Source organism: Salminus brasiliensis, chromosome 25, assembly GCF_030463535.1.
Source record: "Salminus brasiliensis chromosome 25, fSalBra1.hap2, whole genome shotgun sequence".
Lineage (NCBI taxonomy): Eukaryota > Metazoa > Chordata > Actinopteri > Characiformes > Bryconidae > Salminus > Salminus brasiliensis.
Window position 1 is genome coordinate 5,469,537 of NC_132902.1, and position 25,821 is coordinate 5,495,357.

The following is a 25,821-nucleotide window of genomic DNA, read 5'->3' on the forward strand; positions in this document are numbered from 1 at the left end:
TTAATTAAAAATCAATACTGTTTCTGAGAATAGAGATATTACGAGAAAATAATAGTTTTACAATACTCATGTGTATCCATAATTTCCTACACTTCTATATGCACGCATGCGTGTTGTGTGTACCTTCTGGCTAAGGATGGCTCTAATAGCCCTCTCCACTTCTGCAGGGTTGTCTATGTCCACAGTCCAGACGTGGGGCTGCCCAATGTAGACTTCAGCATAAGGGTGCTGGGAGGTCAGCTAACATCACACACACAAAAGGATTTCTTAAAACCAGTACACTCTAATAACCATCCAAACACACACAGCAAAACAAACAAAAGCACTCATGACATCATGTACTAATCAGCGATGTGTGTGGTGTACATTCAGGGCCAATATAGACAATCGCCAGCCACTGTAGCGCCATCCTGAAGCACAGTGGTCACCAACCCTCCTGTAGACCTGAAGCCTAGGTTCTGACCACAGGGATGGATATTTTACTTGTCGAGCCAGCGGTGACTCGAATGTTGGTAAAAATTCCAAGCTATATTCCAATACCACTAACATACAATTAATTTATCAATACAATAACTCATACAAATATTACGAGAATGATGTATGCACATCAATAAGAAGATAAACAGCATAAGCATAAATGAGAGAGGAGACAGCTAAACATTATAAAAGCCTAGACAGACCCATACGCCAAGGAACGTGAATAGGTCGATATTGCTCTTGTGGTCAGAAACTGACCAAAGACGAGTGGGGCCGGTGGTAAATGACTAATTGTGCAAGGCAACAGATGGGCTACAGTCTGTAGCTGTATCAACAGAGAAATGCTGTTTGACAGTGTAGCTCTTACAGCTACACAAGGTCAGAGCTTGTAATAAAGTGCATGGTAAATGTATGCAACCTTACTATCATGCAAAAACCTTGTACCTTCAAAACACCATCTTTACAGTCAAGTCAAGGAACCAAGACTCACAAGGGGGGGCCCATCCTCCTCTGGTCAGAATTACTTATAAATTATTGATAAAAGTTACCAAACCATCCATACTGCTGAACTGCTCTGATCATAATCATAATATAATAATCATGGTGTAGTAGAACTTAATATAGCCATGGCAGTGATGGTAAGAGTAAGAGTAACAGGATGTAATGTTGAAGCATTTCTATCGGTCATGTTAAAAGGTCATCATGACCTTTTAACATCATGTAAAGAACAACTGCCTGATTCAATTGATGTCAAAATGGAGAAAATGTGTGCGTGTGTGTGTGGAGCTGGTACCTCTCTCAGAGTGGGCTTGCCCTTGAAGAAATCTGTGTTCTTGCTGCTCTTAGGTGGGTTGAACTTTGGATTCAAGAATGCACAACCATTGGCTATGGCCTCCAGAGGGGCGGGGCCTTCATAAGGGAAGGACAGCCCCACAAACAACTGTGGAAGTAAGAAATGCATCATAAAAAAAATACAATCAGAGATTGATGATGCAGAAAATGTCAGCATATTTTCAGTCATTCAGTTATAAAGGCTACAAGAAACTGAACAAGTATGGGTTACGACATTAGCACATTTTTATGTCTTCAAGTTCTGGCTGTCATGAGTTCTGCAATAAAACGACAAGCTTGCTTTCCAAGCATGTTCACTTTCATACCACAAGGGGTAGCTGATTCCATGGCTGTGGAATCAGTTCCAAGACGGGATGACACATTGAGCATATATGCTGGATTCTGACAAACACACCTTGCACCAAATTATGATTCTCTACACCAGCCTAAATGAGCAACCAAAAGATTGAAAGGTGTAGTGTATTTTATAGCATTTAAGTATCTAATTCTGAAGCAATGTGGGAAGAAAGGGGGAAAAGGCAACAAAACAATGAACAACAGGGTGTGTAGACTTTTCTAGCATTCAGTCATCTTGCTGCTCTCCTCCTCCTCTCTCATATGTGCTCTCTGAGGGCATCCACCTCCTCTCTGGATCACAGGGCCAAACTCACAACAGACTCTTATTCAGCTTCATGACTTAAGCAAATATTTGAGAAGGCCCAGTCCTTGCTGCCTGTAAGGGGGGGGGGGGGGGTGTATGAGGAGAGCCACAATAATCTGCTTATGGAAAAACTCTGGCCTTGCGGTCTTTAGCCTAGCGTGGGGCTAAACGCTGGCCACCAGGCACAAAGGACAGTCTGTGCTCCACTGGACAGATGACCACACGTTCACAGCCCAGCAAGTACAGAGAAGGGCTTCAGGGGGGAAGATGCACACACACACATACACTCACTTCAAGACAAGTGAAGCACACTTGTAACACATTCCATCACACTGCACCACACACACACACACACATATATATGAGCAGCACAAGACAGACTGGCAGACTAATGTGCAATAATATAGACAAAATGCTAGCACTGTGATTTTATTACTACACACTGAGCTTCTGTATGCAGCATGTTACACACTGTGGGTGGTAAAGCATATGCAAATTACTTTTTTTTCGAGCTGCACAGTCATCCAGGCCTTCTGGCGTAAAAATACATACAAAGCAGTATATCAAGATGCATGACATTCTGAAGTTCAGGACCTCATGAAAGTAAATTGAGGGCACCCCTGGTCAAAATAAGTGAAACGTTCATCTACAGAGAAAACACTTGTTTACTTGTTATTTGCATCCCTTCTGCTGCATACATCGTTAGCCTCCATTCACCCTGTTCTTTAATGGTCAGGACCCCACAAAATTTGGATTGTGGGTCATTTTCGGCACTGGAAGGCTAGTACTGTAATTTTGCATAGTTCAAAAACATGAATTCCCAGAAATCCTTAGACCTGATGGTGCTCTATCTGTTACTTTCAGGTTGAATCAGGGAGTTTAGGATGTGATGGGATGGGGATCGTGCAATCAAACGCTTCCAGCAATGCTCCGAAATCTAGCAGAAATGCCTTCCTCCCCAGACAGTTACTCCAACAAAAGCAGGATCATTATTAATACCATCGATTTTGGAAGAAACAATGAATGTGCAGGTGTCCCAATATTTTTTCCATGTAGAGTAAAAAGAGCCATTTTTGTTTAGACTGTGTGGTTCACCTCTGGAGGATAACTTGAATTACCTGATTCCTCCATGGTGACCATGGTGATTGTCCAGACTGGTCTTCTGCAACCCCAAAGTGGATGACCATGATAACATAAGTATCAAAACACAATACATTTACCTGCCCCAAAACACAGCATACAGTGTTTACTGCACCTTAAGATAAGATTCAGGACCTAGTCTTCCAGTCTGTTGTGATCTACCTAATACTGAATGCTGTTGTTTTTCCAGCAGGGGGCAGCATAGGTTTAACAGTCTGGAATAAGGAGGAGGTGTGAGGAAGTAGGGAAAGGAAACAGGTGCTATTAATAGCAATCTGTGGTATGGGCTGTACTGAAAGCTAAATCAGAGTGTTGACAGTAAAGGGTGGGGGGTTGCACCCCTTGTGAGGTGAATATTCCACCAGGCCTGGCCTGATCAAAATGGCTCCATCAACCACACACAAACACAAATGACCTCTGCTCTGCCTGCCACCCCCAGCAAACTATGCATCTGTGTGTGTGTGTGTGTGAGAATAACGGAGCTAATGCACAAAGTTAAAGCCAAGTCTCAACAATCACAGCAGACCTGGTCAATATTTGGAGAGATAGTTTATGCAAATCATAGGTTCAGTTTGCTCACTGAAGCAAGTGCAAGTGAGTGTGTATAAAACCACAACTGCACCTTTAAGCTAGAGTGACCATTTAGTACATCATTAGCTCTGATCACAAAGCAAACAGCACAATGCAGGAGCTAATCACACCCAGCCTTAACCACCGAGACCAATGACGAGGTGAAGGACGACAGCCAATAGACTGACTAGAGAGGGATAGAGGGGTACAGGAGAGAGCAGGAGTGAAAGTGACTGCCCCTTTCCTCTTTTAACAGCTGGTTACACCCCACTGAGCAGCAATGACTGCTACCAAACACTGTAGCTGTTAATCAGTCTTCCGCAACATCACAGCATTCCTATAAGGCCAAGTTCAGGATAAGGCCTGTCTAGGAGTTTACGGTCTTAATTTTAGGACCATTTTGGATGACTGTCTTATTGTATGCCCACATTGTGCTTCAGCTTACAGACAGATGACCATAATGTTGATGTATGGGACAAGACAGAGGTCTCCGAACTTGGTAAGGTTGTTGGGGCTATGGCTTGTCCACAGTAATCGTTAGCAAAGGCCAGGAGATGCAAATGTGTTGCAAAAGCTTTGTTAAATGAAGGTTTGAGAAAGCAGAGTATTTATAATCAGCAGCCACAGGCTCCTCTAAGCAGCTGTCTACCACGCTGAACATTACACTAGTTCATGTCCACAAAGCAGAGAGAAGGAGAAGACCATTAGGAAAAAAGCTAAGCCGTTCATAATGCAATTTAAAAATGGCAGTTAACAGTAATGGTGGAGGTCAAGTTGAGATCTGGAAGGCCAAGAAAACTTTCAGAGAGAACTCCTGTAGGACTACAAATAAAGTCACTACAAAATACATTTAGGAGTGGCGGAGCACTGTGTTCAGTGTCAGATGTTTTTAAAGGAACATCTAAACAAGCCTCTTGGAAGCAGGTCCTATAGACTGATGAGGTTAAAACCTTTTTGCTACACTGAGCAAAAGTATTTTAATCTTAATTAAAATAAAGGGCTTTCCCATCTTAATGTGTTGAGAATCAGGTTATATTGATTATATTTTGAGCATATATAGATATGCTGAAAAATAGGATGGCTACTACAGCAGATTAATGAACAAATGAATAAACACACCTGTTTATCCACAATAGACCACCTCAAGAGCTGCAAGCTGGATTTGCTATGGCCCTCACAGAAGTAGAAGCTTTTTGTAAAGAATAGGCCAAAATCCCCCAAAGAACAACTGAAAGACACTTAGCTGGCTACCAACAGCATTTCCAAACAAATGGGTATAACCCGTAGTACTGACCATGGTGGCCAAACCTCTGCTTTAGGCTCTTTTTTCCTTTTTAAAAAAAAAAAAAAAATTATATATTAAACTAAAATAATACAGAAACTTTTAATATTTTATATATAAGAGAAAGACACCAGAGAGACAGGGATGGATGAAAAAGAGAGCGAAGAGAAAAGATCAAAGAAAAACTTTCCTCCGTTCTCTTGTGCTCTCTCACACACACACACACACACACACACCCTCCTGAAATGGCGCCTCTGCTTACATTTCCATATCTTTATCATAATATGCAAATGACCCTCCACTAAAACGGTGCCCACAATCCCTGCTCATCTGCATGCATCTGCATAAATTTGCATGACACGTAATTGGCGTCCCTGAGCTGGGCAGTAGGGTGATGCTCATGCAGCCTATCAGAACTGCTGACCTTTGAAATGGTTCTAATATTATTAACAGGAAACCATAAAGCAACACCAAAGTAAAAACGACTGTATTTATTCCGTACGTACATACATACAATCTCTCTCTCTCTCTCTCTCTCTCTCTCTCTCTCTCTCTGACACACACAGCCTCTGCAGGTCTCTCTGTTATTCAGCAGCGTTATTGATCCGTAGTTCATCCAGCAGAAAGACTTGCAGAGGAGCGTGATTGCGGAGAGCAGAAAGGGAAGCTGAAAAGAACAGCAGCTGCAGTCTGTGAGTATTAACAGTACAGTGCACAGTTTTAGTAGCATGTATGGGTGGAATTCTCTGATGAGTAATTCTAAACTATAGGTGCAAACTGCTGTGTACAGGACACTGCCTCTTCTCCTCGGGCAGTGCACAGCAGGAACAGCTGTTCTGGTCGTTAAAGGTGCTTAGAGTTGTGGTGCAGGGCCTTTTAGAGTTCAGAGTTGTTTGTTCCAGTGAACAGCTGAAATCTTAAACCCCACCCCAACAGTAAAGTATGGTGGTGACGCGTCTCCTCAGCAGGGGCTGGACATCTTGTGAAAACTGTAAGATTGATAGATGGTGCAGAACACAGGGAAATGCTGCAAGACAAGTCTGCTAAGCTTGGGAGAAACTTCACCTTTCAACAGGACAATGATCCCAAGAACAAGGCCAAAACTTCAGGAATGGCTGAACAGTTGAACTGGCCTAGTCATAATCTAACCTGGAGCAAGCCTGTCAGGAAGAAATCACTCTGGAACAGTGTGCAGAACCGGCTGAAGCTCGAATTCTAACATGTTATCGCTCTCTTTTTGTTTCTTATTGTTGTTTGTTAGGATTCATGCTGCCGAAGTTAACAACAATGAATACTACTATGTATGAATGTGTTTCTCAACATCACTCCGGCACAAAAATGCTCTAATTTTAGCAATGCTTCTCAAATGGTGTGAAGGTACTTTAAAAACTGTGTTTACATAAAACAGAGCTCTGAGAATCTAAAATTACAGTCAAGGTTTACTATTTCAGATTTGATAAACAACGGAAAGACACCCAGGTTCTCACAAGGCAGCTTTCTTTGTATTTTAGTACTAGGAATTGGTTATCTCAGACAAGTAAACCAGTCAAAAGATCCATGATTGTCAGAAGAAATGAAAATAAATCCATGTATCTGCAGAGATTCTAATTCTTGTTTCTTTTTTGATATTAGTAGTTTGACATTAGCAACAAAGAAAAAAGCAGAGGCCCTAAAACTGAACCATGTGGGTTTGAAATTACCAGTAGTACCAGTAGTAGAACAACGTACTTATTATTTACAGTATCTTACTATTAACTGTTCTCACCCAAAAATCTTTCAAACAACGAAATGTAGCCAAACATGCTTATTAGAAAGTTGTCCATGTTTGTTTAACATGTTTCTAATGAAGTAGTTCCCTGCTCTAAGATTTAAGATGAAATTCTTCTGCTGATTATGGGTGCTAGAGTAGGTGTGCTAGAGCAGGAGGACTGTCCAAGACAGTGGGTGTGGTGCTAAAAACACTTACTCCAGCTTGTTAATAAGCCTCATGTTATTTCTGAGGAACAATTTGGGTGTAATCTGAACTGCTTTCTTCAAGAATTGAATTGAAATATGTGAAGTATGTGGATGAAGTGTTTCATAATGAGGCAAGAAATAAAAACATTTAGAAATGATAATCATTTTTAAAAGGAGTTTACATAGATACTCTCCGAAAAACATCTTCCCCGGAGACACCAGTGAGATTGGGATCAAGAGGGAGTGAGCAAGAGGGAGGGACAGGATGTTGGAGGGTTCACAGAAACAGAGATGTAAACACCGTGAGAGAAGGAAGCTGAGGAGAACTTTTTCTCCTTTTTTTTGTTATATATAGAAGAGAACTTCACATACAGGAGCTGTTCTTACACTGTAAAACTCCAGCACACTGGGGACTCTGTGCTATTAGAGTTATGACAGACAGACAGCCTCTCTAAATGCTGTAATAGAAGCTTCTCTCTTAGGACACAGCTCTGGGAATTAGCTTAATTCAGCCTCATTCAGTAGATTAACAGCAAGTGGACGTTGGTCAAACTTGATAAAACTATTAGAACCCCGCTGTGTAGGCACATGTATGAACAGATAGAAGAACATGAGCGGTGTGTATGAGAGGCTCTTACAATATATGATCACCAAGGTTAATTAGCCTTTATTTGCTACCCACGTAGCAAGTGGTCCGCTCTTATGGCAACTTGTTAGTTAAATATGAGTTATAGCAATGTCTGGGACATAATGCTTCCTACCTCTTTTTACACTCAATTGTATTAAATTATTTTTATACAATAATCCATTTCCAATATTCATTTGTTAAGTGAGCTGTGTGTAGTGTGTGTGGGTGTGTGTGTGTGTGTGGTATGCATTTATGCTTACTTTAGTCTCTCTCAGTAGGAACTGCAGGTCTCGGCCGCTGAGGATGCCGTGGTTTTTGACGTATGGGGGCAAGTGGACAGTGCTGCTGCCGTGGACTGTGCCGTGCACCTCCATGTACGAGTGGATGATGTCCAGATACTTCTTCTTGTCCTAGGAGACAGAAAAGCACCATTCAAGTTCATACCAACATTCACACAGTGTCACCAAAACACCTCGGTTATTGTGCTTTTCCTGCTCCAGCACACTGGATGCAACATCAGCTATTGATTGGTTTAGTTGGTGCGTTAAAGCTTGGAAGTCCCAGTCCTCTTTCTTTCTAAAATCAATGCATAAAAGAATGTTGCAAACGGCTCAACAAATGTTTCTTTCTGTGCCACACGATCACTACAGGAAGCATATTATATCATAAGCACATTATAAGTCGAGCTCATAGACCTAGAAAACTTCCAGAGAGAACTGCTCATGCATTTGCTCCAGTGTGAATCGCTTATTGTAGAACAGACAATAGGTGCGGTGGTGCACTGCTCTTCTGTGCAGTGATACCTGCACTAATGCAATCTTCATGGAAAAGTTACCAGAGAGAAAGTCTTGTACTGATCAAGTTAAAGCAGGACGTTTTGGAGAGGGCTGGGGAAATTATTTAAACACCTCTCCAACTGTTAAGCACGGGGAAGGACTGGTCATTCTTCGGACTCGTGTTGCGGCCGGTACCAACATGTCCAGAACATTTCACTGGTCAAGGCAAGAGTGAATTGAATTAAACACATGCAGTGTTTCAGTGTGGCATTTTGTAACTGCTGGTCAAATCATGAGGTTAGTCGGTCAACCAGAACCAAAGTCCATATTAAAACAAATCTATACACTATAAACACATAGAAATCAACAAATGCTCAAGCACCACACAATAAACCATCAACAAGAGAAAAATAAACCACACGCAAAGAGGCGGCAACACAAGCCAGCAAATCATCAGCGATTACGGAAATAGGTAACAAACCATCCACAGGTAACCAGAAAGAGCAAAGCCCTTAAGAAAGAATGTAAACACAAGCATAGCCACAGGCTAATACACATGGAAAAGAGAAAGCAGACTGGGGACTGGAGGAACAACGTCCAAGTAAACAGAGTCAAATAGAGCGGTCATCCTAAACAAATCATGACCAAGCTACCAAAGAGATGTATGACAAGAATGTAGAAAGGCATTTCTGCTGAAGCTCCTGTTTTATACACCCCTCCCACCCTTCTCTGATGTTGTGGCCCAAATCACACTAATTCTGATAATCCTAGGATTATAGTCAGTTACGCCAGGTCGCCATTTTTTGATAGAAGACCAGCGCCAGGGTAATCTCTTAAGTTCTGTCTGAAATATGCGAGCGTGTCTGTGATAGCATCAAAATGTATGTTTTTCTCATTTTAGCCTTAGAACATCATGTGAAAGATTTCTCATTCATGGATTTCTAATTCATGTCTGTTCACACCAAGGAGAAAAAACAAGGAATTCTATTCTGATTTGTTTTGCAGAAGGAAAAAACATCAATGTAATTCCATGTGTAACCTAGTACACATTGCTACATTTTAATAGCAGAAACATCACAGACACATGAACTACACCTGCTAAATTGAAATCTCCAGTGTGAATCTTTTACTGTAGAACAGGCTGTAGGAACTGGATCATCAGTGTGAATCTGCTAATGTAGGTTAGACTGTAACCTGTGGACTGTGTCTATTGTGAATCTACCACTTTACCATGGACTTTAGCTCCTTAACTCCTTTATCTGGCTCATTCTGGATTTCCAGTGTGTATCTCCCACTGCAGAACAAACCGCGGGAACTAGATCTCCAGTGTGAATCTATTACTGTAGAACAAACAACAAGGAGCTGGATATCCGATGTAAATCCGCTACTATGGGTCAGGCTGAATATTTATTACTGTAGAAAAAAAACTGTAGGAATTTGATTTTTTGCGTGAATCCACTACTGTAGACCCTTGCAACAAAGCTGGACCTTTATCTCCAGTCTGGATCTAATACTGCTGAACAGACTCTTGGAAGTGCATGTATAATGCAGGACTTTTAAGAAGTTCAGAGGTTTGTTTAAGAGATGGTAAAGGCCTCAGACAGCCAGGTAGCATCAGTACAGTGAGGCTGTAAGAAGGATGCAGATGAGGGATTGGAGAAATAAAGTTCTTTCAAAGACAATAACAACACAAAAACGTGACTTCATGGAGAATTTATGAAGTGTTTAAAGTGTCAAAGTGTGCTGGCGCTGTTGGGCCCTCTTTTTTCGGTATTATCTCTCTCTGAACAGATCACAGTAAGAGGGTGTGAAAATATAAATATATTAAAAAAATATATTGCACTGGCAAATCTCACACCAAATTGTGTGGTCAAACTAGCCCAAGTGGATGTGATGCACAGGCAAACAGAAAAGAATTGGTGCAAGCACCTTTGTAATACCGTATATATCGTTTTAGTGATTTGGTCCTGACCCAGCCATGCAAGGAAAGCTTAGTTGCTTCAGTGATGAGTTTTGGTTGTCTGATTGTTTTTTTTATTGTGGCCGAACTAAAAAACTATTATTACTATTACTACTTACTACTCTTTTTTTATTGTGGATCTGCCGAACAGTCAATTTCTTTCGACAGTATTTTAGTCACCTCTCAAAGTTTTCTGAGTTTCGTTTTCCTTCCCATCATGATTCCGCTGTCTGGTGCGAGGATGGGTTCTTCTTTTTTTGAGTTGCCCTCAGTTTTAACTTCTGCAAAAGTACCAAAGCGTGGGGAGTGTATGGACACTTTTTGTGTATGACACTATTATTTTAGCATATTATATATTCTATAAGTTTAACAGAATTATATGTATTTTATTATTTTAGGATTTATATCTTGGTATATCTAAGATTATATTCTGAAATTAAAGGTATTAAAAAAAATGTTTATCCCACATTCGTTGGAGTAACTGTCTACTATTTTAATTTGATAGAATTATATGAAGGAATCACAAATTATATTAGAGAATTTTACCATCAGAACAAATGTTATTTTATAGACCACACTATATACAGCATAAAAATGATGATAGGAATTCTCTGAAGTATGAAGATTGAATTTAAGGAATTACAGGATATACATTAAGAAATTTTTATTGGCATTATTATTGGTATTATTATTGGTATGAAGTGTATACTGTAGAACAGACTGTGGGAACTGTATCTCAGGTGCAAAGTTTATATTTATACACTGCAGTTAGTGTCTGCGAAGCAGAGCCTACATGAATTGTATCTAGTGGGAATGTTGGAACTCTGAAACTGTACTGTTTGTTTGTTTGTTTTTTTTTCAACTGTAAAACACATGACGAGAACAAGATTCCCAGTGTGAATGGTGAAATATAGGGCAGCCTACAGGCCAGTGCCCCATTCCTTTGAGTACAGAGCTTATAACCAGAGGTGTTGATAAGAAAATGCTTGTGGCTATGAGTCACAAGCCCTGCCGCTGAGCTTTCAGCATGAAGGCACACACACACGGAGCTCAGTGTGGTAGAGCAGACAGGCTCGTACACAGTGCACATACACAAATACACACTGTTAGCAAGGATCTGCGTTCATCAGGACCAGAGTGGGACGGGGGGGGCTCAAAAACATTATTACTCACCCTTACTTTGTCATTGCAAGTAAATGCAGTGTGTGTGTGTGTGTGTGTGTGTGTGTGTGTGCGCACAGAAACTGTATAGTCCACTGTCTGTAAAGACGCAGTTAAAACCAAGCAAAGCTAAGCTGAAAAGCAGCAATCCTGATCCAAACTGTGTGTGTGTGTGTGTGTGTGTGTGTGTGTGTGTGTGTGTGTGTGGTACACAGAAGCGAGAGACTGATGGAATCCGAGACTCGGGGGGGAAGTTTAATCAAAGGGAATAAAGCAGTTTTATAGGCCTATAAAACAGCAGTGGGACAGACAGCATTAACTGCGCCATGAGCTGCATACTGAGCATGGACGCTCCTGCGCGTGTGTGTGCGTGTGCGCGCATGCATGTTTGTGTGCTAATGTGGCTCAGTGTTCAAGGTAGGTATTTAAAATCCTTATTTTCCTAAGCAAAGTTGTGTTAACAATACTAATAAGTCAAACAAAGAGAGGAGTGAGGGAGGAGTGTGAGAAAGAAGAGAGGATAGAAGAGCGAGAGAGAGAGAGAGAGAGAGAGAGAGAGCGAGCGCATGTGAGACTAAGAATTAACAGAAAAGAGAATAGAGAGAGACAAAATAAGAACAAGGGAGCAAGAGGAGAGAGAGTGAATAAAAGAGCAAGAGACATGAGAGAGTACAGAGGAGAGAGTGACAAGAGTGGAGGATGAAAGAGAAGAAAAGAGAAAGCACGGAAGAGAGTGAGAAAGAGGATGAGGAGAGAACAGAGTAATACAGTGGAGAGAAGGAGAGCGCAAGAGTGAACGGGAAAAAGAGAAAGAGAATCAGAAATAGTGAGAGAGAGAGAGAGAGAGAGAGAGAATCCCTATGAGCGTATGAAAGCCTGTCTGTTAGCACCACAGACAGCTCAGTGTGTGTGTGTGTGTTTGACTGCGGCTGCTGACAGCCTTTATTAGCATTTCAAAAGCCTGCAGACATATCCTCTGATCTACGGCCAGATGACCCTGTGTGCTCCCTGTACACACACACACTCACACACTCCCTCACCTCTCCTTTACACACCCACGCCTGCTGGAGAGAACAGCACTTCCTAATTCCGGGTCTGCGCTCAACTTTGTTTCTATGGAAACCTCTTATTGAGAGGCCCCCGAATTTCAGCGGCTCTGTCTGTCTGTCTGTCGGCTGTCTGTCCGTCCGTCCGTGTTGGACTCCAGGTGGTGAGATGAGTAATTGAAAGGGTGATGTCAGAGCATCGCCTCCATCAGCTGGCTGACTGAAGCTCCTCAGTGGACAAGCAAAATAACCAAACGGCAAGCACTGAGCTAGGCTGCAGCTGGAGTGTGTGTGTAAGCAGTGGATGTTGTGTTCTCTGGAATGCTGGTTAGTGCTTCATCCAATACTTTTGGGTTGCGTTGAGGAATTGGGGATAAGGTGGGGTGGTGATCATTCAACATCCTGTCCTTACTAACACAAAACTCTAACTCCAACAAAAGCAAGATCAACTCATTTTCTAATAACCTTGCTTTCAGAAGAAACAATGAATGAGCAGGTGTCCCAATACTTTTGTCCATGCAGTGTATCTTGCTGATTTTTAAAGTGAACAGAAGTAAACAACCTCTGCTGAAAACTCTGCAACTGCATATTATTAAAAATAAAACGATAATTGTGGCATGTGCAAAAGTTTGGACACCCTACTAGTAACACGCTCTTTGGCAGACATCAAAGCTTGCAAGCTCTTCTTGTAGCAAGATCCTACAGATGCTCAATGATGCTCGAGTCAAGGGACTAAGAGGCCCATTCCAAAAGCTCCAGCTTCTTTCTTGAAGCAGCTGATGGTGAATGTGGAGGCATGTTGTGGGTCATTGTCCTGTTGTAGAATCCAGACTCTTCTCAGCGTCAGTTTCTTGACTGTCACTTTTGTGTCTATTTGGCACAAGCCCAAAATATATATTCAACTCAAATGTATTACATAATTTCCACCCCCATGCTTGCCAGTTGGCAGTTCATCAAATGCTGCTTATTTTCCCATCGCAGCAATAGCAGTCTTTAGGCCAAATGACTTTATTACTCCACAGTACTTATCTTATCTTGTTATTCTACAGACCTACTGCCTACCTACTAAAAGGTTTCCTTCTCATGACTTGTCCATACAGAACATGTTTGCTTAAGCAACGCTGCACAGTCAAATAGTGCACCACCGATCCTATGCTGGCTTAGCCTGGAGCAGCCGTATTTGAAACTTGAGACATCATGCACAATGCCAAGCATAAGCTAGAAGGGTATAAAGCCCTTCACAACTGAGGCTGTGTTTTGGCAATAACGTTTGTGGTCCAGCACTAATCATCCAACACTAGTATCTGAACTCATTAATGCTCCTGAAGCTAAATGTAGTCAAACATGTACCAACATGAAGTGGAAAAGCTTTCCAAAAAAGCACAAGGGAAACTTCCTACTATCCTTGATTTAAGGAGAAACTGAGGAAAAATGACAACAGTCCTGACACTGTAAGTAACCGGACACAGACACGGCATGGCACGGCATCTGCTTTATATTGTAAGGTGGCAGTCTTGCCTCTCAGCAACACATTATGGAGAGCCTCCGGGACTAACCCAACACCTGTTCCAGGCTGAACAGCCTATTTATAACAAAGCCCTGACCAGATCAAAACCTGCAGCAAAATCCCAAACGCAGGAGTAGTGCTAGCTGACATCGACTCTCCAGGGGCTTCGAATGGTGCAGCGAGCTACAGCAGGATTCCTCGGAACACTCTGTAAGACTATGTCTTCAGAAAGCTGAATCCTAGGCAAGGCCCATAGAAAGTGCTCAAGACATGCAGTTTCTGGGTTGACGCTTCGGTGCAACAGAAATGCTGACACTACCAAATTGTGGTTAGAAGAGTTAGAAGAGAGGAGAACAGTTGAATGCCCTTTGCAGATCCAGCTTCTACTAATCTGATGGATCTGATGGATGCTTGGACTACAGAATGGCATGCCAGTGTTTACCACACACTATGTTAACATATGTATTTATTTCATTAATTCTTTATGATTTTTTTTTCAAATTGGTCCTGCCAACTAACCCACATAGCATTAGCAATGCTCTCCACACTAGGAGGGTAAAGACTTAACATTTGGCTCCTCAAAAAAAAAAAAAGAAGCCAGCCAACCACCTCTTTTCATACTGCCAATGTGGCATCGCGGGGCAGCCGACACATTCCAGGTCCACAGCGCCGCCATAGTGCCATATATAGTGCCATAGTGCCCGCGCATTAGGCTGCTCAGCTGCTCAAAGCCCTTATGCTGAACAATAAAGAAAATGGCTTAAAATGGCTTCTCTGTTACACTCGCCAAGAACCTTATTAGGAAGGCTATACAAATACTGAGCAGGGCCTCTAGTTACTCTCAGAACAGCTTCAATTCTTCATGCAAATCCACAGGATGTAGGCACATTCCTTGAAGGTTCATGTCCATGCAATTCCTGAAGATTTGTCAGGAGCACCTACATGCTGCGAATCCTTTGTTCTACCACATCCAGGGACTGAAGAAAACCGAACTAACTATGCTCATGAAAACAGTTTGAGATGGCTTTTGTTTCGCAAGATACAGCATCATCATGCTGGAAGTAGCTGTTGGAACATGGGTAAATTGTGATCATAAAGGAATGAACATGGTCAGAAGCAATACACAGAAGCAATGAGGTTCAAGCCCATTCGATGGTTCAGTGTGTGGCAAGTAGACATTGTCCATTTTGGTGAACCTGTGCCTCAGTACTGCAGCCTCAGTTTTCTATTCTTGGCTGACAAAAGTGATACTAGACATGGTGTTCTGCAGCTGGAGACGTTCTACCAGCTCGAACTAGTCTGGCTAGTCTCTGTTGACCACGTCCTGCTTTTTTTACTGCACTATTCAGAGTGACTCTAGAGACTGTTGTGCTGAAAATCCCAGTAGTTTCTAGATATGCTTAAACCGGCCTATGCCGTCACACTGTGGTAAACGCCGTGTTAAACTGTCTATGCCGTTACACTGTGGTAAACGCCGTGTTAAACTGTCTATGCCGTTATACTGTGGTAAACGCTGTGTTAAACTGTCTATGCAGTCACACTGTGGTAAAAGATTTTTTTTTTAAAACCACGAACAAGCCTTTCCAGCCTCCATGTGCAGGGAAGAGCATTTACTATGGAGGGTTTTGGCAAAAACACACTTTAGAGTCAAAACATCCCAAAAAAATCCTTCATCTGGCAGAGGAGTGTGTAAGTGGAGGAGTTTATCGCTCTCAGAGGGACCGTGCATTTGAGCAGATTCGAGTGAGTGAGTGAGTGTGTGTGTTGGTGTGGATGTATTTGAGCATGTGTGAGCACCAGTATGAGAAACATTTGGTTTTCATGTGCCATCTCAACCTGAACGTGCTTGTGTGTGTGTGTGTGTGTGCTTGTGTGTGTGTATGCAGAACAAGCTTCTGTTCCACTGTCCGATTGAGTACATGTTTGACAGACAATACAATCAATTCAAAGGTCTGGTCGGTACTTTCCCATTTGAAAGCTGAACCTGCTTTCTTCTAGTGGCCACTGAACCAGGTATGGACTCTCTCAGACTCAATACTCATTTACACTGAGAACCAAAGACCTGTGTGGGTCCTAATGGCTCCAGCAGGCATGAGCTCACAATGGAGAAATGCATGAAGGAGAAGCTGGAGGCCAGTGAAACTGCACTAGGAAACAATGTGGTGGAACTATTGAGAAGCTGGTAGTTTAAGGAAATGCTTTTCCACAGCTCTGTTCCACATTTATTAAAGTTCATATATTTCTTTTACAGGACAAAAATCAAAGAGAAATAAAGAGCATACTTTTTTTTCGCTCAGTGTTGTGCAACAGCAAAGTAGTCCACACTACTTTGTACACATGGAACTCCTGACTAGGCCTGCAACAAATATCCAATAATATTTGAGAAATGTGATCATGCTAAAGCCAGTGGAATAACAATTTTATAAATGTACGCACTGACGCAGGCAAGCAAACATTTAACAAACCAAAGGCTAGCCAGTCACTAGCAGCATGCAACTAGCAGTTCAATTAGCAATACTCCAGAGGGATTGTAATTTAGCACAGATAGCAAGACTCTCAGTCAAGTCATGGCAACAGTAGGCAAGATCCCCGGTTTTAGCATTGAAAAGCAACTTGCTATGAAAAAAGCTTATAGATATATGTTTTGTTATTTAAACAGAATAAATAAGTAGATATTTATGTAATTGTGCCACAAACCACCGTAGGAACAAGAACAAAAAATAATCATAATAATGAGGATGAAAGCAACAATAAGACATTTCCAAGGCTTATTACACACTAAGCTTATTTAATACCTACAGGGACTACTGTGCAAACTGCTGAGGCTATGCCTTGGTAATAGAAGTACATAATAACCGGTGTTTGCCATTTTGTGATCTACTGTGGAAGCTACTACGCTATACCGACAAAAGTATTGGGACACCTACACATCACACCTACAGAAGCTTTTATTACGACCTATTCTAAATCCATAAACATTAATATGGAGTTGGTCCCCACTCTGCAGCTCTAACAACAGCAGGTGTGGAGCTCTGCAGTTATTGAGTCAGCAGAGCGTTGGAGACTTAGCACTTGGCCCTGACCCCGCTCTATAGCTTTATGTGGTCTGTCACTTTGTGGCTGAGGTGCTGTGGTTCCTAAAGGCTTCCAAATTTCAATAATACCACTCACAGCTGATGGTGGAAGATCTTGGAGGGAAGAAAGTTCACCAACTAACTTGTTGCGGCGGTGGCTCTTATTACAGAAACACGCTGGAATACAGCGTGAACCACCCACTTTTGAACCACCCATTCCTTTACTAATGTGTGGAAAGGTAGATTGCATGGCTAGGACCTTAATTTTATACACCTGTGAGTGGGACTGAATGAAACGCCTGAATTGAAAGATTAAGAGGCGTGTCCCAATATTTTTTCTCCATACAGTTTATGTTGTAGGACATCATATTTGAATATTATGACTGGATATTATGCTGGAACTGCATTCCAGAAAATATCAAATTGTTTGCTGTTGGAAATAAGAAGTTAAGTGCCAAACAATATGGTGTAAACATCTCTTTGGATATTCCTGTTATCATTAACTTCATTCTTTATCAGTTTTCCAAAATAATGTAATTTATAATATGTACGTGTGTATGTTTATAATATAATGCAAATAGTATACCCTATTGAAAATAGAATCCATCTGCACTTTTAACACAAAGCATAATAAAGAAAACACAATTTTCTTTATTACACTGTTCACTCTGAACACGTCGAACAGTTTGAAAACTGGAATTATGAATGGGAATATTATATTAAAACCATGTCATGCACTCATCTGCAGCCAAGTGGGATTTATTTTATTGAACGTATTAAAACAGGAGTGTACCTTCCAGAAGTTATCCACTTTTCCATAGACAAGAGACTGGTTCTGTCGCTTGATGTCATCAATGTGCCTGATGTCGCTGGCGTTCAGGTGTTGCTCCACCACAAAGCCCAGGAAACTGTTATCGGGAGTGTGAGCTAATGGGAGAGAAAAACAAACACACACATCCCAATCAGACCAATATAAAAAATAAAAAAAAAAACACAGTCTTGTTATATTAATCCAAAACACACACACAAACAAGCAAACAGTGAATACAGGAACCTGGGGTAAATATCCCACAAAGCACTGTTCTGTGCATCTGCTCGAATGGTCGTGCTCAAATCATTCTGCAAGTGTCATGAAGGGTTACGATGGAAGGAAACCTGTGATTGTGTTTGAGATTGTGTTTGTGTACAGGGGAAGGAACAGGGTGTGTGTTGACGCTGCCAGGAGTGATGGTTACTATGGGAACAGCAGGGCAAAAGAACGACCGGGTAATGGGTGCTGGCAGAGTTTCACCTTAGTGCCATCTGTCTTAAACTGTAAATCCTCATATCCACATATTTCTGCTTTCTACTTTATACTACACACACACACATACAAACACACACACACACACACACACACACACACATTCCAGTCCCATACTCAACTAAACTTGCTTACACAGGTACAATGAAACCGCTGATTACAATTCAGGTTCTTGATGAATCTGTTGTGATTCAGTTTGCTGGCAGTTTGTAAAATATATACTCCAAATTCAGTGAAAAACAGGGCTTTGCTCACTTATGCAGTGGCATGCAGAAGTGTTTTCCCCCCCCCCTTCCAAAATATGTGTTATGAGTAAAAGATGGGCTGATTTCCGATAATTTACTGATGATTAATTTCTCCAAGCGATTACTTTGGGGGGGGGGGGGGGGGGGGGGGATCTTGATGGCTGGCACGAAGAAACTCTCTCATCCTCCCTGTGTTTGCAACAGAGAGAACAGTCCATTGCTCTGATGGCTGAGGTCCTTTACAATCTTCCCATCCTGGATCCAGCACAAACATGCTGTAGCTGGTCTGCAGGTCGGGGAGCTCGGTCCGAATGATGCGCTTAGCTGAACAACACACCATCCTCCGGAGAGCCCGTCTGTCCTGCTTGGTGCTGTTCCCAAACTAGGCTGTGATAGTAGACGTTCCGCAGCGCCTTGGAGGGCAGCCGGAATCCCTCAGGCGACTGAGATGGTAGAGGTGCTGATGAGCCTGCTTCACCAGGGAGTTGTTGCGGCAAGACCATGACAGATCCTGAGAGATGTGAACCAACCTCCAAGGTTCTTTAAGTTGTCCACTCTTTCCACTGCAACTCCATTGATACAGACGGGGATTTTGACCCTTCCTTCCATTCAACAGGCTAGTTCTGTGAGACCCATTAGCAGTCTTGCTGCACTGATCACCTGAGGTCTATACACAGATTTTGGATGTCGTCTAGGACATGTGTTTAGGATGATTATCTTGCTGTAGAATCCATCCTCTTTTCATATTTAGCTTCATAACAGATGTGATGGTTTTTTTTTTGTTTTTGTTTTTTTTAAAGAAATTCTCTTTAGAATTTGCTGAATCTTTTCTTCCCTCGACCAGTAAAATGTACCCCGTTCCACTGGATGCCACACAAGCCCAAAGCACGCTTAACAATCTATACCTTGAGAAAAAGTTCTATTTTAATATCATCAAATCAGGATGCAGGTAAGGTCTTCTTCATATTTGATCTATATGACCTTTCTGAAGGTCTTGTGCAGTCAAACAGGGGTCTTCACTTACCTTTCTAGCAATCCTACAAGCAATTTCCTGGACCAAAGTTTGTTTGGTCTTCCAGACTTTAACTTGACCTCGCAACATTCTTGTAAACTGCCATTACTACCATAATTACATTATGAACTGAGGAAACAGCCATTCACTATCTTGCAAGAGCTTTCACCTGCTTTGAGGGCATCCGAGGACATCAGAGTGCTAAAACAGCTGCTCATTGTTGGGTCAAGGTTTAAGGAGTCAGAGCATCTATAAAGCTCTGAAATTTGCATCACCTGGCTTTTCCTAACAATGACCTTGAACAAGCCATAGATTATTTAAGTCCTCAAATCTCTTGGGTTGCTCAGAATTTGCACAAAGCAAAAATAATACACCCATTTTGCTTAAAATGTTAAAAGTTTACATCAAAATCTTTGTATTTACAGTACCAGCCATTTTGACCAGGGGAGCCCAAACTATTGAATGCATTACGGTTCAATGAAACCTTCCGTTCAACATTTTAAGCAAGATTAGTGTATAGAACTGCTATTCAGTATTAGCTGTTTGGTGCTGCTGCCTGCAGTCTTTGCGTGTCCACACGTCTGTGTGCCGTAGTCAGGCCTGGGGGAGCAGCTGGACTACTGTGTTGTTGTAGCAACCTATCAAATCCAATCAGGACGTAGAATGAGATTCAGAAGCCAGCCGCCCCATAATGCAATTTGCGCAAATTTGGTGGAAATCAGAAATGGCAATTGAAATGGAACAGAACCCCTCCCACCCCGCCTCCCCCCACCCTGTCTCTGCTGCTTTGTGCTAAATGACTAGATGCTGGTAGTGTTCAAACTGTACACACAACACTGCTGAATACATACACACACACAAACACACACACACAGCCTGTCAAGAGTAATCACAATCACCTGTACGAATCTGAAAGCACTGGTCATTTCAGAGGCCTAGGGAGTGTTTGCCTTCTGGACTTCTAAATAAGGTAGTCATAATAACAGAACTTTGACTTCAGTACTCACATCAAGAGCAGTTTCACAATGCTGGGCAACAACAGGATACTGTACACTCGGTCTTTTGGATTTTCGTTTTGTTCCAGATAACTCCACACACACATACGGTCAGCCAAGAGATGTTCGATACATTGGCGTTTGCTCCTTTAGTTTACAACAGGTTATGCTAGGCTAACGTAAATGTCATTTCAGTATATACATGACAAATCATCTTTCAAATATATATTCATGAATAGATTTATAATATAAGACAGCAATGTAAGCATATTTTGTAATTAAGTTACTTGAGTGGATATTTAAACTACTTAAAATGAAGCTCAAACTGGAGCTGCATCATCATAAGCATAACATCCCACTTTATATTACAGTTCTGCTTTTAATTTTTTCACACTGACAAACACAGTAAAAGGGATCCCGGTTACTTAAAACTGCTGCCCTGCCAAAGTAGTAAATGTTTGGTTTTCCTAGACTAAAATGTGGTTCTAAACCACACTGATTTGCTTGTGCGAGGCAAAAGAATCATTCTCAGCAGGTTGAGAGACCCGAGTTTTGTGTTGTGCGTTTACAGAGATGAGACTGATGGCAGTCTAAGGCTAGTGTTGCTAACAAACAAGCAAACTTCAGGCTCAGAGAAGATCAGCGTTCTAAGGCGCGGCCACTGTGGCCTTGGGTTTGTGAGTTTGAATCCTGAGCACAATTAGCAGTGAGGTGGGGAGATGGCGCTCTCTCCCCTCATCACTCTTAAGCGATGTTGGCCGGCAGAGTCGTCTGTTAGCTGGTGTGGCAGAGCCGGGGACCCGATGCTTTCCTCAGAGTGTGTCTGCAGCAGTCTGAAAAGAGGTTGTGGGCGGCTTCGTGTGTATCAGAGGAGACAGGTGTTAAGTCCTTACACAGTCCTACAAGCAGGTGGGTTCATCGGCAGTACCAAATTTAGTTAGTACTGCATCTAGAGTCAGTGATAACTATATGTCTTTAAACCTTTAAGAGTGCTCGTTCTGGTCCTGGCGATCTACCACCTTGCAGGCGCAGCTAATGATCCAGGAAAGGAAGGTCTTCAGGAATATCTGAGTGTCTGAGCCGTGTGTTTTGGACCAGAACTTTCCAGGGTGGTAAATATCCACAACTGTGTGATTACATGTGGTCAATGTGAGTCAAATTAGCATAAATAATTTGATTGGCCTACAGGCCGGACACACGCGTATGCCATTAACCTGTTAAATGTGAACTCCATTGACTTTTTTTTTAAAGTTTCAGTATATCAATCTATTTTATAAAGGGAGCAAATTCAGAGTGGTTTGGTGTGGAATTGTAGGGAACGGTCATAACTCTTGTCTCATGAATTCTTTACAGAGGTGGTGATGAGAACCAGAAGGCGTAATGTCATGCAATGTTTAAAAACTACCAGTAAACCTACACTAAACCTACCTTTAGTTAATGCTATGCTTCTATAAAAAAATAAAATAAAATAAGATACTACCATGGTTGTTTTTCTGGAAAAGAAGTTCAGGAAAACCCTTGGTAGCTGGTTATATGTGGCGGTAAAAAGGGGTTTACTACTGTAACTAAGCAAAAAATCAGTGTTCAGTACCTGAGTGTTATATGTAATGGTGATGGAAAATAAAGTTGTAGTGCACAATTCTGAGCATGTTTTACATCAAACCACCTTGGTTGACATCTTAATGATTTAATTATGCACTAATTTGGAAGAAATCGGTGGATCGCTCCTTTAATATAAACAATTGAAAGTACTGAAAGTTAAAGCACTGACATAATTACCACATACTTCTGAACCAGTCCTGAACTTTTATCCCTCTCTACAGCTCTTTCTTCCTCCTGTCTGCACACTGTAAACCCAAATAATCACAAACAATAAAGACATGTAGCTGCTGTCAGTAAGCTGATGTTTACACTGTAGGAGTCAAGCGCTAGTAATTTGCAGAGACTGGAGGAGGAGACGTGGGAGGACGAGAGAGAGCGAGAGCGAGACAGACAGACAATGTGAGGGAGGATGAATGAAGTCATCCTTTAATTTCCTCTTCCTTAATGAACGTAGGGGTGAAATGCAGGAAAGGTAAATAGGAACTCTTTAGAGCACATCTCCTGCATTTAGGCACGTCCACACTGACCAAAGAGCTAACAGCTGGACAGTTGCAGTGTGCAGATCATCTAAACGACAAACATCACTTAGCTTTAATAGCTAAAAGCCTCTTCCTGGGAACACCTTTTCTAAGTAACACTTTATTTTTGCAGTACAGAAAACACCTGCAAAGGCTTAGCTTACAAAAAACAGCTATTTGACACTATTTTAGGCAAAGCTTAATGCCCGTTAACAGCTTTGCTCTTGTATGAGAAGCCTAAATGATGAATTGTTAGTAAGCTTTCTATACCGTCAAACCTTTTACAGTTGAACTATAACCAAAGCTTGTACAATAGGAACAGAGCTGAGGGACATTGCAATTGGACAAGTTTTCATTAATGAAGTTACATGAGAAACCCTGCATTAGAACACACCCAGTCTGTCGCCCATCTGTTTCTCTGCTTACTCTGTTAGCATCCACATGACCACCACAGAGCAGGTAGTATTTGGGTGGTGGGTCATTCCACTCAACGTCCACTCAATTAGAAAGTCCTACCTAGTTGGTCCAGTTGGTGTAGATGTAAAATCAGAGACAGAAGCTCATCTGTTGCTGCACAGTCTGTGTTGGTCATCCTCTAGTCCTTCATCAGTGATTACACTTAATATTTCCGCTTGGTTGACTGTTCTCAGTCCAGCAGTGCTGAGAATGGCCCACCACCCAAATACTACCCTGCTCTGTGGTGGTCCTGTGGGGTCATGTGGGATCCTGAGCATTGAAGAACAGGGTGAAAGGAGGCTAACGAAGTACGTAGAGAAGCAGACCGACTACAGTCTGGAATTATAGAACCACAAAGTGCTCCCATATTCCAACCCAGGGGTATACACACTAGAAATATATGGTGAACCACAGTCAGATTTCCAAGCTACAAGCTGCATGTGGCTGGACCAACGCTGTTTAGTTCCAGCAATGCTACAAGTGGTTGATTTAGATGGCACTAACTAGAAAGAGTAGAAGTGTTTTCATTTTTGCAATTTCCTCTACATTAAAAAAGGGATCAATAAATAAATAAATAAATAAATAAATAGAGGAGCTACCTCGCTGTTCCACATCATGTTCATCTTTCTTTCGGACAGATGGTACACTCCCTTTTTAGCGATTAATAATTTAGCCTCATAAACAGCTGATTAAGATCAATTAGGATCAAATGGAAGCTGTTAAAAAGGCAGGGTGCAGAGAGGAACGCAGCTAATGGGATTGTGGGTAATGAGGGCACAGCCGGACTTCTCGCCTTTAATTGGGAAAATAGATCAGGCTGCATTGGAAGGGGTGGGTGAGGCAGGAGGACTTCAAAGTTTTAGTGACACTTGGAAAAAGAATATCGGATAAGGATTATTTGGGTTTTTTAAGTTGTTCTAACAGACTGCTCTCTGCTTCAGTTCTGAGTGTGAGTTGATTACAGATGTGTGTTTTTTAAACTGTTGACTACAGATGTGCCTCAAAAAAAAAAAACAGTACTACGTATTTACGGTGTAGCATTCAACGTGAGTAAAGAATATTTACAAGCCTTGGGAACTTGCAGTAAGCAACTCTGTCGCTGTGGCAGTGACTCCTATTAGCCCCCTGGCTAACCTCTGGCAGTCACCCCATTAAGCTGGATGCAGCTTCATCAAATTGCCTGTTGGCTGCGAACAGGCCATTAGACTGGCCCACAATCAAACAGTCTCTCCTTCAAGCATGAAGCCCCGCACTGATTAGGTCAGCTAACAGCATTGATCAGTAATATCTTATCTTTTCATATCTTATATCTTAAATATAACTGTATACAACATATACAGTCTGTTATAGCAGTTCTTATCATTTACAGGTCTCACTGCTCCCCCTACCAAGACAGCTGTGGATCCTTCTGGCCCATAGAAGCAGGTGCACCTGTGAGTGTCCCCATTCCAACAAGGTTAAAAGCACAGAGTCTTTGAATAAGATGACCTGCATACAGTCCTTGTCATGACAGAGGCCATCTTCATCATAACGCATCATAGGTGTAGTTTCCACTGAGGACAGGGGCCCAGTTGTCCCTCCAATTTTGGAAGTTAGAGGTTAGGATTAAGGTGCCTCCAATGGTAAGCTCTGACCGTACTCACAAAGCTGATCACCATAAATGTACTTGATGCACAAATGCACACAACACATATGGCCAAAAGTATGTGGACACCTCACCTGCACACCTGTGTGAGCATGTTCTATTCCAGGAAGGTTGTCCAAATACTTATGCCCTATATTGTAGTGTTGAAGTTTTGTTTTGTTTTTCTGTTCCAGTGTGAGGCCCTACGTGTTCTAAACTGTAATAGAAAAATAGGAAAATATCAAAATTGCACATTTCTGTGCTCGTTTTACTGTGTAATAACACATTACATCAATGTGGAGTACAGCAAATGGGGCAGTCCTTCATTCTAGCAGGTTGTTGACCTTACACACTCACAAGAAAGCGTGTGCATGTGTGTGTGTGTGTGTGTGTGTGTGGGTGGGTGCGTGGGTGTGCGTTTGGGAAGGCAGAGAACATATGAGAAGATGGAAAGTGCAGCTCATGAGGAGGGCTCTGATATTCCAAGAACACCAGTTCTCTCCATTATTGTGGGAATGGAGAGTAACTTCACCCCATAATGACCTCGGACACAGCAAAACTCTCACAGGAGCTATGAATACAGCAGCAAGCATGGGCCTTCTGCTAGCCCTGGTCCTGGTACTGGATCATCTGTTTATTGAACAGGTCAGCGTTTTCTGACTCAGTTTAGTATATCTGGAAATCAGTGTGAATCTGGTGGACAGCATCGATTTACTCCAATAAGTACAGAGGCATGCAAAAGTTTGGGTTTGCTGTGAATGGTTAAACGAGCAGAAGATGAACAGATCTCCTAAAGGCATCAAGTTTAAGATGCTCCTCTAAGCAGGTGTCTAGTACTCTAAAAATAACTGATGGCCACAAAGCAGGTGAAGGCAATGGGAAGATTTGTTCAAACTTTCTGCAGTTTGTAACGTAATCAAGAAACTGCATTGAACAGGAGGATGGAGGTCAAAAGTCTTCATGTCTAGAAGACCAAAAATATTTTCAGGAGGCCTGT

At 41.9% G+C, this 25,821-nt stretch overlaps 1 protein-coding gene across 1 annotated transcript in view; it reads right to left on the reverse strand.

Annotated features, from left to right (window-relative positions):
- mgat5 (alpha-1,6-mannosylglycoprotein 6-beta-N-acetylglucosaminyltransferase) overlaps nucleotides 1-25,821 on the reverse strand; it is a 121,433-nt gene that overhangs the window by 7,626 nt on the left and 87,986 nt on the right. Inside the window, exons 11-14 of the mRNA XM_072671111.1 lie at nucleotides 17,863-17,996; nucleotides 7,806-7,955; nucleotides 1,271-1,417; nucleotides 124-240 (exon numbers count right to left, since the gene is read on the reverse strand). Of these exons, the coding sequence (XP_072527212.1) occupies nucleotides 124-240; nucleotides 1,271-1,417; nucleotides 7,806-7,955; nucleotides 17,863-17,996 (548 nt within the window). The remainder of the gene's footprint in view (nucleotides 1-123; nucleotides 241-1,270; nucleotides 1,418-7,805; nucleotides 7,956-17,862; nucleotides 17,997-25,821) is intronic.